General features: G+C 47.5%; 1 protein-coding gene across 2 annotated transcripts in view; it reads left to right on the forward strand.

Moving 5' to 3' along the window:
- FGF9 (fibroblast growth factor 9) overlaps positions 1–15,338 on the forward strand; it is a 37,673-nt gene that overhangs the window by 1,534 nt on the left and 20,801 nt on the right. The window contains exon 1 of one of the 2 annotated variants that reach the window (XM_033146317.1): positions 22–79. The exons of the other annotated variant lie outside the window; for it this stretch is intronic. Coding sequence (XP_033002208.1) covers positions 25–79 — 55 coding nt within the window. The 5' untranslated portion in view covers positions 22–24. Of the gene's footprint in view, positions 1–21; positions 80–15,338 lie in introns of those variants that run through there. 2 annotated transcript variants of the gene reach the window in all.

Raw genomic sequence — 15,338 nt, forward strand, 5'->3', positions numbered from 1 at the left:
TGTTGAAACAGCTCGGAAGAGGAAATGCCTTCGGGATTTGCAGATGGCATGCAAACGGGACACTCCTGCAAGCGTCCAAGTAAGAATTTTTTCACCAAAGAGCCACAAGTCTGGGGAATAATAATAGGCTAAATAATAATAATAATAATAATAATAATAATAATAATAATAATAATAATAATAATAATAATAATAGAATTGCCGCTCCTCTAGGTTTGTGGCTAAGGGGCAATAGAGGTGAGAATAAGGTGTCCTCCTGTTATAAATAAGGTTTATAAACCCTGTTCTCTCGATGAGTCAGTAATGTGCTTCCCATTTCAAACCCAGTAGCTTTTTTTCTTCATAGGGACGGATCGCGGCTTCCTAGGGCGAATGAAGTGCCCCGCACTCATCCCCTACCGCAAGACCTTTTAATACCTGTCTCCGTAGATAGGTCTGAATTCCCCCCCCCGGATTCCGCCCCTTTATCCTACCCCCACCACGGTGAGGGATCCCCCTACGAGAGAGCTCTCTGCGAATAACCACCGCTGCTGTGGGTGCCTGCATCATAAACCCAGATCTCTTGGTCATTAAAGAAGGCGGAGAAGGCATTCCCTCGCCTCTGTCCCTCTGCTGCGCGCCCACATGCTTGAGCGCAGGTATCTAACGGGAGCTCCACGCCTGCAGACGCAGACTTCCTTTCAGAGTTATGGGGGGGGGGAAGAAGGTGTGTGTTAGAATTGCAGAACCGTACAGTTGGAAGGGACCCCCGGGGGTCATCTAGTCCAACCCCCTGCAATGCAGGAATCTTTTGCCCAATGTGGGTCTCGAACCCACGACCCTGAGATTTAAGAGTCTCGTGCTCTGCCGATTTCATCCCCAAGGGCTCCTATTTGTGACTCAGCAGTATAGAGGGGCGTCGGAGTACTTCATGTGCTACTTCTGATGCTGTGGCCACACGCAAGTGGGCCTTCTCCTGCTTTCTCCGTAGCTCCAAAATGCCACTGAGTTCTTACAACGGGCTGGCGCTGGCCTGATTTTTTTTTTTTAATCTGGCATTCTTTGAAGGGGGTTTGGGTGGTAAAATAATGCCACTTTGGGGGAGGGGGGTAAGGCCGGCTCCAGCGGCTGTTGGAAGGAGTTAACTTGTGAGTGAATCCACCTGACAGCACTTAAAACCAGGTCGTAAAAAAAAGTAAAAAAAAAAAGTCCTGTGGTGCTTCTCCCCCCCCCTTCCTTGTCCACCGCCATGCTTTAATGCCAGATGTTGAACAACCTCTAAACTGTGTTCCTTTTATTGCTTTCGAAAGCTGGGGAGATAATGCCGGTGCTTGCGAGGAAGGGATGCGCAGCGCTTCAAAGGGGTCATTGGAGATTCGAACCGGTCGTTACATGCAAAGTCATCCGGTTTCACCCTTCGTTCGCCGGAGGCTAAGGGGGTCCTAAGCGGGTGCTAGCTAGTCCTACTCAGGTTGGAATGAATGGCCCTCATGTGCATGAAGTTCAGTAGGTCTACTCTCGGTAGGGCTAGTATTGCCTGCAGCCCTGAAACAGCATCTCTGCCCCCCCCCCCCGGTTCTCTGCGTTGCAACATATGCAGCACACGTCCCTTTTCCAAGCCTCGGCGCCGTTTCTCTTAGGAACACATGCACCTGAAAATAAGAATAGTTATTGAATGCAGTTGAAGGGAAAGGAGGGCGAAAGTCTGCGGAGAATCCCAGCGATAGGCATGTAAACTGGAGGGTTACGGGCGCAAATCAACAGAGATCTACTCGGCAGCTCTCAAATGGAGAAAGAAAGTTGAGGGATTATGCAGAAGTTGGCTTTGCGCTTATATAGATATACGTCCATGCAGACACACGCCCCTTTTGCTCCGGGGTGGTTCTGCACGCCAGCAGCAGAGGCGAGATCTGGTGCAGGGATGTGCATGCGCGCTCAAGGACGTGGCTGCAGTCTTTACGGTACATTGGCTGGTGCGAGATCAAAAGCAGGAAGCTCTGGTGCGTTAAGAGGCGAGATTTGCACGCTGCGCTGGAGCCCAGCGGCAGCCCGCGGGCTCACGCCGCTAGCAGGTGTACGGCGGCCGAGCTGGCGCTCCTGCTACCGCGCGCATTGGCCTTGGCAGCAGCAGGAGGGCACTGCAGGGTCCTACACCCCGCCGCTTCCTCTCCTCCCAGCCGCTCGCCTGAGCTGGGCCATCGCACCAGCTGCTGCTGCTGCTTTGCAGAGCTGCAGAAGACCCGCGTTAGGGGGAGGCGGCTTATTTACATGCGAAAAGGTGGATTTCCCGATACGGTGCGCAGAGAAGAGATGCAGTGCAATAAGAACTATGTCCTTGTTCCTTAATATTCTCATTATCTGTTGGAAGATTATTGCTCTTTAAATAAAGGTGATTCTAAATAATAATAGTAATAATAATACCACCACAAGCAGCTACTGATTTAAGGGGTGGAGAATGGAGGGATCATTGTCTAGGTCTGCAGTCAGCAACCTGGGTGCCTTCCAGGTATTTTGGACTACAATTCTCATCAGCCTCAGCTCACGCCAGCTCCCATTTGGTAGTAGCATACAAAATACCTGGAGGACACCAGGTTGGCAAAGACTGGTCTAGGGTGGCCAAGTTAAAAAAAGAACAGAGTGCCTGTACTTGTTAATAGTTTGTGGGATTATTATTATTTAAAATGTGTTTTGGTAGGGTGCAGCTTATTGTGCAGGGTTGGTGAAATAGCTCCTGCTTCACCTGTGCAACAGAAGTTCTGGGGAATTTGTCCTCATTTGTGTCTGGTTGCCCCATATAGAACTGTTCTGCCACTTCCTTGGAAAGCTTATGTGTAGCGGACAACTCAAAAACCTCTGTGATCTCAGGGCGCTTAATGTGGTGGGATCCCCTGGCTTCACCATCTGTTCAGCTGCAGCTCTCCCTGCAAGGTGATGACTATTGGATCTAGGACCGAACGGAAAGGAGAGGCAAGATAGTTTAGATACTTTGAGAATTCTATTCTGTAGCTAAAGTTGCAAAGCTACCATACGTGGTGCCCTGTACTCGGGCACTGATTTCGCTGGGAGCTAACTGCTGGGTAACTGCTCTGCATAGGCTCAAGCTGCAGGGCCCCACAACCGGCTTTTATGTCAAGCTGTTCCAAGGGACTCTTGGTTTCAGGCATGCACTAGGCTATTCCGTTAACAGAATGCTGAATGCAGTGTGGATAAAAACTTCTCCTGCTTACATCCATAGGGACATCAAGAGGTTTCAGTCCACACAGTCATGGACAATAAGACTATCAACGGCCACTAGCCATGATGGCTGTGTTCAGTCTCCACTATGCAAGGCAGTTTGCCCCTGTATACCAGTTCAGCAGAAGTAGGGAGAGTGCTGCAGCCACTGCTTGTGGGTTTTATGTAAGCATCTACTGGCCAAGGTGAAAGCAGGATGCCAGACTAAGTTTGCGATTGGCCTGATACAGGAGTATTCCTAGGTTCTTAAGCTACAACATTTCCCAATATGTCACATGCAGAAAGCAAATAGCCCCAAATGGATCAAACAACCCAACCAAATCCATATTCCATAAAATAAATTAGCCTTTGGAATCTTCTGAACAGGTTTCATTGCAGACCTTGAGAAACCAAGGTCAGAAAAGTCCTTTCCACAATAAGCTTGGCCAACCCATTCAAGGATTGAACACCTTGGGCCCTTGTACTATTCTTGGAACCATTTCTGCTGCTTTAAGTTCTGTACAGAATGCAAAATTAACGCAGCACCTGCTTAGGTAAGGCTTACAGTATATATAAAAGATGGAGAGAGCGCTCCAAAAAGGATTGGCTTTTTATGATGGTAGTGGGTTAATTGGGAGCAGGCAGGGAGAGCCAGTGTGGTGTAGTGGTTAAGAGTGGTAGACTCGTAATCTGGGGAACCGGGTTCGTGTCTCCGCTCCTCCACATGCAGCTGCTGGGTGACCTTGGGCTAGTCACACTTCTCTGAAGTCTCTCAGCCCCACTCACCTCACAGAGTGTTTGTTGTGGGGGAGGAAGGGAAAGGAGAATGTTAGCCACTTTGAGACTCCTTCGGGTAGTGATAAAGCGGGATATCAAATCCAAACTCTTCTTCAGGGCAGAAAGGTGACCCTAAAATATACTGCAGCCCACCCGATCCTAAAAATACTGACTTGACATTAGTCCAAATCTAGTACATTTCTGTGTACTTCCTATTGGATTACTTTTTATCTTGAGAAGTAATTCCTGTTGGACTACTTGTATCTTGACATCAACATAAGATGTTAAAACTCTAAAGTAATTCTGTTCTAGTTTGCCCTAGAGAATGCTGGGAATTACAGTTATATTGTGTGCCAAGAGAAGTATGGGCACATCTTAGCTCCCTCACCATTGCAGCATCCCTACAATTCCCAGGGTTGTTTTTATTATTACAATTCAAGTTGTCAGTTATTTTAAAACCAAACTTCATAATGCATGTGTCCATGTAATCCTTGTATTGCTATGTGTTTCTAGAACCAGCCCCAGGGACTTGTATTTCGGGAGTTGCTCAAAGGCCCCAGCTAATATAGCTGCCCAACACCAGTGCCTTTCCGCTACTCAGAAAGTAAGCTCCATTAGTTAAAGGCCACTGCCTCCCAAGCGAGCAGCTGCAGGATTGCAACCCTCGTTTCCAATCCGAATTTAGCTGGGTAGCTTTTGGTTCCAGAATAAGAGGAGGCTTCTCCATGCATTTGAGTATTTGTGGGTGGGCGGGGTTTTAAAAGTCATGCTCGGAAATAGGAACCAGGGACCCAGTTTCCTGCTTTTGCTATGCACCCCGCCCCGCCCCCCCACTTCTCAGAAGAAATCTTAGACGGGAAGCCTATTTTAGACACGTGCCAGGGACATGTCATAAATCAACCTGCACCGGCTCAGGGACCCGTGATCCTTTTACCATTTTAAAGTCTTCCTTTAAACGCAAGCTCTTTTACGAGATCCAGTGTGGAACGCGATCCCCGCGGGATCAAAGCGAATGCTATCTCTCCGGGGAATGTCGGAATTTATTGGGTTTTTGTGGGGGGGGGGTTGCGTGTGCCTTTGGTGTAGGTAGGACATTGACGGTGCAATACTGGTAAACTTAAGGAATTTTGTACCGGGGATGGGGACCGGGGTTGCGTCAGCACAACCACTGCGTGAGAGAGAGAAAAATCCCACCCTTCGAGAGAGAGAGAGAGAGCTCTGTTAAGGAGTCATGCTAGTCAACCCTCGCCCGGGCTCCGGCCAGATCAGCTCCCAGCAGAGAAGCAACCGGCAGCACTGGACGATCGCGCCCCCCGCCCTCCGGGCCGGCCAGGGTGGTTTCACGCGCACTCGGCCCGCTCAGCAGCAGCGTTAGTTTTTATCCAGGGGAAGCGTGGGCGGGGCTTTCGCACGTGCTTATGCGCGTCACGGACCCTCGATAAACGATAGCTTTCCCATTACAGTATTTTAAAAAAAAGAACGGTGCATAGATCCTCGGCGGAGCGCAGGCGTCTCCGCTCCCCAGGTGTCGTCACGCGCCGGCAGCTGCCTGTCCTCGAGCGACATGCTGCTGCAGAGGGTCCTTGCAGCGCCCGTTTTGCAGTGCACCTGACCAGTCTCGGGGCTGCAATCCGGAGACACGCTGAGCTGCGGAGCAAGCCCTGCATTTATATATATATATCTATTGCATAGGATCCGGCTGCTGCAGCGGCGTACTCCGCCCCCCCCCCCCCCGCTCTAGGCTACTTCCCCAGGCTGGGCGCCTCTGCCGTAAAAAATCCTGTTCTGCTGCTGCAGAGAATGACTCGGATAAGCAAGAGAAGCGGGACCTGCAGTAGGCCTATTAAAGCAGCTTCTTCGGGCGCATCCTGCAGAGAAAGGAGAGCGACCCCCCCTTCCTTTGTCCAGCACCTCCTGCTCTCCCACCTGGCTGAAGCTTCTGGAAAACGCAAGGGGTAAAATGTAGCAGCCTTAGGACCCAGGAGGGTAAAGGCAGGCAAGCCCTCTGGGGAATGACCCCCGCTTCATTGCACAATGTCATTGCAATCTGTAAAACCGATTTCTGCCCTCTCCTTTCTCACCGCCCCCCCCCCAACGCCTTTCTTAGTGGGTAGGAGTGAAAATGCAGCTTGCACTCTTCTTCTGTTGGTCCTCCCCCCCCCCCCTCAGTGCCTGGGGCAGCCCAGGCGGATGGGTGGGGTACAAATAATAAAACTGTTGTTGTTGAACTTTTAGCCTGCTCTACCTTGCAAGGTGTTTGGGAGTAGCTTGCAGGATTCCTTTCTAAGGACTTGTGAGGTCAGTTAAACTGAGTGAGGCCCAAGGTCACCCAGTCAGCTTTGTAGCTGAGGGGAGAAGATTTGAATTCAGGTTTCCTGGTCCAGGAGTACCAGCCACTGCACAATGCCATCAGAGGCTTTCTTTGATTAGCACTCGGTTCTTTACACCAGGGTTGGAGAAACCTGCAGCCCTCCAGAGGGTGTTGGACTACAACTCCCATCAGCTCCTGTCAGCATGGGCAGTGGCTAGGGATTATGGCGACAGTAGTCCAGCAACATTTGAAGGGCTACAAGTCCTCTACCCCTGCTGTATATAGTTTTCAACATTTATAGAGCGCTTGCTTTTCAGAGCTCTTCTTTAGCACAGCCAACCTTACAAGATAGGTAATTAATTCCCAGTTTTATAGGTGGTGTGTCCACTTATAAAATTGGCAAGCTGGAACATGTGCAGAAGAGGGTGGCCAAGATGATAAAGGGTCTGGAAACCAAGCCCTGTGAGGAACGGTTGAGGGATATGGTTGTGTTTAGCCGGGAGAAGAGGGGACTGAGTGGAGATATGATAGCTATCCTCAAAGGTCTAAAGGCTGTCACATGGAGGATGAAGCAAGCTTGTTTTCTGCTGCTCTGGAGGGTAGGACCCAAACCAAACCAAAGTTACAAGAAATGAGATTCCAACTAAACACCAGCAAGAACTTTCTGACAGAGATGTTTGGAACAGACTCCAAAGAGAGGTGATGGACTCTCCTTCCTTGGAGGTTTATAAGCAGAGGTCATGTATGATCCAGTTGAGATTCCTGCATGGCTGAATGTTGGACTAGATGACCGTGGGGGTACCCTCCAACTCTACAGTTCTATAGTTCACTCTAACATTTTAGCCTCTAAGCTTTAAACTCATTGTGGCAAAAATTATTTTGCAGCAACAATGCTGCAGACCGTTTCCTCTCCCAAGTCTTTCTAGTGTAGCCTTACACCCAGGAACTTTAAATGGGACTGAGTATGTCTGAAAGGACAAAGGGAAATGTTTACTCTACCTATTTTGCTTTAACAAACTATTCCCTCCAAACACCTATCATATTCTAGATGGACAGATGTTGCTGGAATCCCATCGGCTCTGGCCAATATGGCCTTCGGCAAGGGATGATGGGAGTTGTATTCCAATAGATTCCTGAGGGCTACAGGTCCCTCCACCCCTGCTCAAGAGGGACCCTGTATGCAGACTCAGTAGGGAGCTGGTTTAGCCCTTTAAGCTCAGTGCTTTGCTTCCATTCAACTGATGGCTGCCATTCTGCTGCCTCCTCTGGGGAAAGCACTGCATACAAAGGCACTGATGCAGCAAAAGCAGAATCTGCCCTCTGCCTCTGGTCCTGAGTCCGTACTAGGTGCTGGGTGCATGTGCAATATGCGAGATCAAGTATGGAAGTGTTGGAAGTTTCACAGGGTGACCTTGGGCAAGGCATGTTCTCTTATACCAGGCCTCCTCAAACTCGGCCCTCCGGATGTTTTGAGACTACAATTCCCATCATCCCTGACCACTGGTCCTGCTAGCTAGGGATCATGGGAGTTGTACGCCAAAAAAACATCTGGAGGGCCGAGTTTGAGGAAGCCTGTCTTACACTAACCTACCTCCTAGAGTTGTTGTGAGGATAAAAGGGGTGAGCAGCATGTAATGTCGCCCTGATCTCTCTGGAGGAATGAGGCCACATTTGCCCCATTCAAACTGCCCCTGTATATATATTTATATATGCACACACCTCTGCTTGTTCTGATGATGACCAAAACTTGGCACTTGTGTGTATAGCGCTTGTGCTTTCTGTAGCACTACAATTTTCTTTAATAAAAGGCGCCAGCTAACTTTCATAGCCTTGTGCTGTTCTGGAATAGGAGCCAGCCCTTTGGAAAGAGGGGGCGATTGGCAATTATAAATCCTGTTAGCTTCAGGGAGAGTTTTCCTTACCTGCTCCTCCAGGTAAAAATCCCTGGATGGGAGAGAACTAATCCTATATGATGAAAAGTGATGCGAAAGCCCGCACCTGCACAACGTCCTTCTCCTGCAGTCTGTGACCTTCCATGCTTAGCTTGTGACTCCAGCTCCGTTTGCACGTAGGTGATGATGCAGCAGCGACAGCCTCCTTGCAAAAGCTGGCGGGGGTGGGGGGGAAGCTGAGTCCTGCTGCTGCAGATGAATTGCAGTAGCTGTTTCATAGGTGGTGGGCAGGCACTCTCCTTTTAAGTCTTTAGAAAGTGGCTGGTAAGACAAAATAGGATCACATTCATCACTGGCAGGATATTTTTGTTCCAGCAAGCTGGGGATGCCCAGTTATGATTTTCCTAAATTTGAGCAGCATAGGTTGGCTGTTGAACAAATACTTTTTTTGAGTCTGTGCACAAACTAATAAATTTTATTATGTCCACTGCGTCATATGCATGTGTTAAGAGCTTGTGTTCTATTCTGTTTTTATTGTGTGCACCACTTTGATGATTTTGTGTTGTGAAGCGGTCCATAAATTTTAATCAACACCACCACCATCAGCAGGGGTGGAAGGGGCCCCATGACTTGTAACTTCATTCCTTTGTACTCCTTGCAGAACTGACCTTGCTAGAGTACTCATAAGTTTGCGATTTCTGTAATTTGACTGTTTGTTACAGAGAATGCTTTTGAATTTCAGCTTATCTGGGCTTATGGCAAGGTGTCAACAGGGCCGATGATCTTCTAATTTTGCATGTTAAGTGCATGTGCATATGCAAAGTGAGGCCTAATGGATTTAATAGTATATACCCAGGATGCAAATTCTGTCCCCTTGTTCTACATCAACTCAGGCTTCTTGCTGCTTTTACTATTTTTTATTCTATTTAATTATTCCTATTTATGCTATTTCTATAGCAATAGGATTTTGGCTGTTTTTTTTAAAAAAAATGGCAACAGATGACCTTTCAGCCTGATGAGAACCCAGGGTCCAATATTCTCTTGCAACTATTGCACCCCCTGGAAAATCAGCCTGGGGCTCAAAGTTAACTTACAACAGCATTCTAACATTCAAAGGTGTGTGTGTGGATGTTTATTGGACAATGGAGGCTTGTATTGAGGTGTTATAGCTCATCCCATTCCCCAAACGTATGTCAAATAACAAAATAAAAACAGTATGCCAAAGTATTATATTGAAACCGAGTAATACTATTCATGCGCATTTGATTGGAAATGATTTCCCCTGCCTTCAGTCAGGCTTATTCCTTATGAGCATGTTTAGGTTCTGCAACCTAACTCAGACTTGCATCCCAGCCTCATGTTAAGCCCACTGAACTCAGTGGGACTGCCACTTGCTTCCTAGTAAGTTACTTTAGGGTTGCAGCCTTTAAAAATACCAGAAACTCCTCCTCTCCAATGTCTGCTGGCTTCCCTTTGAGCCCGTTGCCAAAGCCAACCCAAACAGGAAGAGCTTCTTAGAGGTACTTTAGTGCATCTCTAAAGGACCAGCCACCAAGAACACCTTGGTTTGAAGCAGGCTCAGATAGTATTGCTAAGAAGGCTCCCTTGAACTTAGGAATTGCAGTGGGATGCAGATTGCAATGTCTATCTGCCAATAAATTCCTCCATGCTCGTGGCTAACCTCTCCCATGCATGGATGTGTGTGCTGTGGTCACATGTGTTTTCTCTCTCTGCTTGGCTTGTAGAAGAATCATTCTGGATGGCACAGCAGCTATAGCTCCAAGGCAGCAGGTTGGATCCAGCAAAGTTATATCCATCTAAGCTAGTCAGTGTTAGTTAATTTCAGTGGGTTTCTTTGAGTAGTACAAATGGAGCCAGTGAGGATGGCGCCATGCCACAGTGTTGGTTGGTTTCCCTCTCCATCGGGCTTTTCACTTCCATCACAGGTGATGCGGGTGATGCTGTGGTCTAAACCACTGAGCTTCTTGGGCTTGCCAACCAGACGGTCGCCGGTTCAAATCCCCACGACGGGGTGATCTCCTGTTGCTCTGTCCCAGCTCCTGCCAACCTTGCAGTTTGAAAGCACGCCAGTGCAAGGAGATAAATAGGTACCACTGTGGCAGAAAGGTAAATGGCATTTCCGTGTGCTCTGGTTTCCGTCACGGTGTTCTGTTGTGCCAACAGTGGTTTAGTCATGCTGGTCACATGACCTGGAAAACTGTCTGTGGACAAACGCCGGCTCCCTCAGTCTGAAAGCAAGATGAGTGCCACAACCCCATAGTTGCCTTTGACTGGACTTAACCATCCAGGACTCCTTTACCTTTACTCGTAAGTATTTCCTCAAGGCCATTATTCCCACCAAATGCCCTGAAAGTAGGTCTCCAGCCTCTTATGGCACCTCAAGACAAAAACAAAACAAAACTTGAAGGAACTGTTGAGAGAGACATAGGTAATATCAACAAAAAATAGCCCCCCTCCAATAATACAAAATTAGGAATTTGGCAAAAGGAAACACTCCCCCCCCCCCAGTGCATGGTTAAACTATGGAATTTTCTCTAACTGTAATGATGGCCACTGACTTTCATATCTTCAAAAGGGGATTAGACATATTTGTGGGGGATAAGGCCAGGGCTCCCCCCCCCAGCTGGAACTCACTGGAACTTGGTTCCAGCACCTCTCAGGTGGGTGCCATTGCCATTTTAAGAGAACGAGGGAGGTGTTCGTGGCGAGGTTCTGGCATTTCTTTTTCTAGAAAAATAGCACTGGATATGGCTACCCATGGCTCACAAAAACGTCCAAAGTGCACTGTACATTTAAATCACTCGTACATCACTTTAACAGCCCCCCCCAAGAATCCTGTGGTTACCAGAATCCTTCACAAACTGCAGTTTCCAGGCTTCTTTGGGGGAAGCCATGACCGTTAAAGTCATATCTGGATGCTTTAAACGCATGATGTGGGTGCGAGTTGCTAGAGCAGAGAGGGCTAATGCCTCCATGCCCCACTGTAGGCTCCCCAGAAGTATTTTATTGACTAGATAAGCCTTTAATCTGGTCCAGCAGGGCTCTTCTTAATGTGTATTTTGCAAGCTTTTTAATTCTCAGTATGTATCCAGTTCCATACACATTGCTGCCTCTTGTACGCAGGCTAAATAAAATGTGTTGCTTTTTTATTCATTGCATTCATACCCCGCCTTTCCAAGGAGCTCTAGCTGTAGTACGTGGTTCTCCCCCTCTCCCTTTAATCCTCACAAAGACCCTATGAGGTAGAAACAAAATAGAAAATTCTTTCCAGTAGCACCTTAGAGACCAACTGAGTTTGTTCATGGTATGAGCTTTCGTGTGCATGCACACTTCTTCAGATACACTGAAACCTATGAGGTAGGTTAGGCTAGGAGGCAGTAACTGGACCAAGGTCACACCCAGCGAGCTTCATGGCCGAGTGGGGATTTGAACCCTGGTTTCCCAAGTCCTACATACATTTTTGTGCAGCTCTGCACATAATATCTCTCAGTAAGTTACTCGTTTCCTATTCCTCGCTGGAGCTCATCTGAGACTGAGTCGGCTGAGATGTTTTGTTAGTTCTGTCCTGAGCTGCCAGCAGCTCTTTGCAGCTCACAGTGTGGCTTGTGGCTCCAGGAGGTATGGAGACACCCAGGAATGGCTGCTGAGTCAGCACTTAGCATCACTAAGTGGATTTGATAGTTTTGGCACTTGGGTACTTGCCTAGGAGCTTGCTCCAGGTGAACGGGCAAGTGGCAAAATGCAATTCTGCCCTTGTTTCCCCCTAAACATCAGTAATCTACAGCCATAGAAGGCGTGTACACAACAAATTTAAAGCACATGATGTTCCCCTAAGAAATATTGGGAACTGTAGTTTACCCTCAGAGTGCTGCAGTTCCCAGCACCCTTAACAAATCACAGTTCCCAGGATTATTTTGGCCCACTTTTAAGTGTGCTTTAACTGTAGTGTGTGTAACCATAGTCGTGTCATCTGTAGAAGCACTTTCTTTCTTTGCTGAGTGTGCAGCTGTTTTACTGGGATTTAAACTACAGCTGTTCCTTTCCCTCCTCCCCTCCCTTCTGATGAGGGGCTGCTCCATATTGCCTTGTATTGAGTGACGGCCCATGGAAAACGCCGCCTGTGAAAAAGGAACTTTGCCTCTGATTTGAAGGGGCTCTGCTGGAGAATTGTTTTCTTGGCTCCCTTTGAAATATCCCGGGGAAATTGAAGCCTATTAAACTCCAGATTGCAACTGGTCAAATGCAAACCCTTCTCACTTCTCAGCCTTTTGGCTAAGATCAAGTGCATATGCAAACCCTTGAAGGGGTCCAGCAGTGAATAGCCAGTGTGAGTACTGGGGTATCTTGCGTGTCTGGTTAGAGAACATTGGCAGCCTAATGACCCATACCTGAATCTCTTGCCAGCTGATGTATGGGAAATGACTGTTCAGCAACCTGATTACAATATTTGTTGCAGCAGCACACAAGGCCTAAAGATTGTACAATAATCCAGCGCAGTGTTGCAAAGCATGATATGGCTGTATGCACCTCAGTATCTGAGCAAAGAGAGATTTTGGGGTACCAGCACATACTTTGGCTGGTGTTTTCCTAGAATCAAGGTCACCAGAGACTGTGGTGGTGTTTTTTTATTTACATCTATTTATGTATAAAAGTACATACCACCCCCTCATAAAATATCAGAGCAGGGTGCAGCGATATAAAACCACAAAAGCAGTATGCTTACGTACATAAATATTGGAAAGGACTTTCTTACGCTAAGAGCTGCTCAACAGTGGAACGGTCTCCCTCAGATGGTGGTGGACTCTCCTTCCTTGGAGGTTTTTAAAGCAGAGGTTGGATGACCTTTGCCATCCATGGATGGCTTCATTGAGATTTCCGCATTGCAAGGGGTTGGACTAGATGACACTTGGGTTCCCTTCCAACTCTGCAGTTCTATGATCTCTCTCTCTCTCTCTCTCTCTCTCTCTCTCTCTCTCTCTCTCTCACACACACACACACACACACACACACACACACACTCTCTGGCTGAGCATATTATGGAAGAGCTCCAACAGTTTTTTTTTTTGGGGGGGGAGGATGGTAAAGGAGTGTTGAATTCAGCACAGAGAACAAGACAAGCCTCTGTGTCCCTTCCCAGTCAAGACAAAACTGGCTGATGGCACCACCTCCAGCCTGAGGGGTGGGGAAAGGCCCCTTTATCTTTTCTGGGAGCATCTTCATAGAATCTCCGAATTGTACAGTTGGAATGGATCCCGAGGGTCATCTGTCAAGCTCTCTGTAATGCAGGGATATGTATGGCAGCTGCTAGTTTGTATGGCAACCTTTATCCTTCGGTCCTGCAAAGAGTTGCTTAGCAGAGTTGGCTAGAGCTATTGCCAAAGAGGCTGGTTTGACCGCTTAAGCAGTCTCTCTGTCTACAGAATGCCATCTTCCAGATATAAAGCCACAGGCTGGGAGTGGCTCCAAAGACGACATACAAACCAGCCCTGCCAATCCTATAGCAATATTACCCTGGAGTTGTAACTATCAGGGTCATATTCAGCAGCGCATACTAGTTTGGGTTTTAAAGCAATTAGGGGAAATGAACGAAATCCTGCAAAGTGCAATGGGTTGGCCAGTTGGCTAGTTGATGGCTTGTTAGGAATGTCATTGTGTATGGCGTATGACTTGTCACTTTGGCTCTAGTGGCAAAGTTACGCTTGATCTTTGCAAATGAAACATTATCCTGGATTGCAGGTTTACAAGCCTTAGAGTGTTCAAGGATTTGGAGAGGCAGGATACAAACCTTAGCAATTCGTGAAGTTAACATATAATTCAGCACTTAGACCAGAGGTTTTCAGCCTTTTTGAGTCCACAGCTCCCTTGACTAACAACATTCTTTCTGCAGCACCCCTGTGGGGCTCAGGGACCTAGTTATGCCTACAGAGTTGGCAGCCCATCACCCTTTTTCAAACACCCTCCCTTGTGAAGTGTTTCCTCAGCCTCCTCTCCTCTCCCCTCTCCTTGGGAGTCCTCTGGGTAGTTGCAGCTTTCACCCCTGGTCTCTGAGCTGTACTACCTGCCCCAGAGAGAGGTGCTTCCTCCCACTGCCCCACATGGGCCTGGGAAGCACCCCCTGGCCAGCCCCAGAGGCACCATTCGTCTGGGGAGCTTGTAGCCAGGGCTGCCGCGACAAACAGCTGTGCAAGCCTTTGGGAGGCAGAGATGCAAGAGGGCATCAGAGGAGGGAGGGAAGGAAAGAGGGACAGAGGTCAGTGTTGCCTGCGGCACCCCTGACCATCATTCAAGGCACCTGAGGGTGCCATGGCACACTGGTTGAAAACCACTGCCTTAGACTGTATGTGCCACTATTAACTGAACGAGCACATTATTTATATCCTGGAAATATTCAAAAGTGCCTTGAATTAAAAAATACATCTGCTGACTTGGCAAAAATATTATGGACAGTGGGCATGATCCAGAGTGATTTGTGCTTTGATTTATATAGGGTTCAGATGTGTCTCTGGATAGTTTTCCCTAAGGGAGTGTGCCGAGCAAAGAGTAATAAAACTGAAGCATTTCCTATTGCAACTCTGTTGTTTGTGGGTTTCACAGACTTCTCAAGAACAGAGACACAACTGACTTGAAAAAAAAATCAGCTACAGGACTAGCAGCGTTTTACTTTCAGGTGGTCAGCAGTGTGTGACCCAGCCATCTGAAATTGGAGTAGCAATTTCACTCCCAATTTACTTTTACACCAGAATGAAAGATACCAGGTTTATAAACCGAGAGCCTACAATATTGGACAATAGGCACATAGCCTAAGAATTGGCCTCTCTTAAAATTGCTTGGTGATTATATGTACACAGGAGTAACTTGATAGTTTGGTGAAAGTTTTACAGAAGACACCTCATTAACAAGATTTGGAGCCCCGATTATGTAGCTCTGAACATGGCAAAAGCTTTCCAATGGGCTGTTTGTTTCAGATATTGTACTAGAAGTATTGGACCTAGCAGAAGAATGCTGATTTGTTTTGTTTTGTTTTATTACTTAGTAAGAATGCAAACAATTTAAAACGGACAGATTGCCCTTTACTAAGCTGGAGTTATCAATGCAGTGATGAGTAAAATATACAACAATAATCAATAGTGTTCTCTTAGACTAGC

This window comes from Lacerta agilis, chromosome 4, assembly GCF_009819535.1.
Source record: "Lacerta agilis isolate rLacAgi1 chromosome 4, rLacAgi1.pri, whole genome shotgun sequence".
NCBI lineage: Eukaryota > Metazoa > Chordata > Lepidosauria > Squamata > Lacertidae > Lacerta > Lacerta agilis.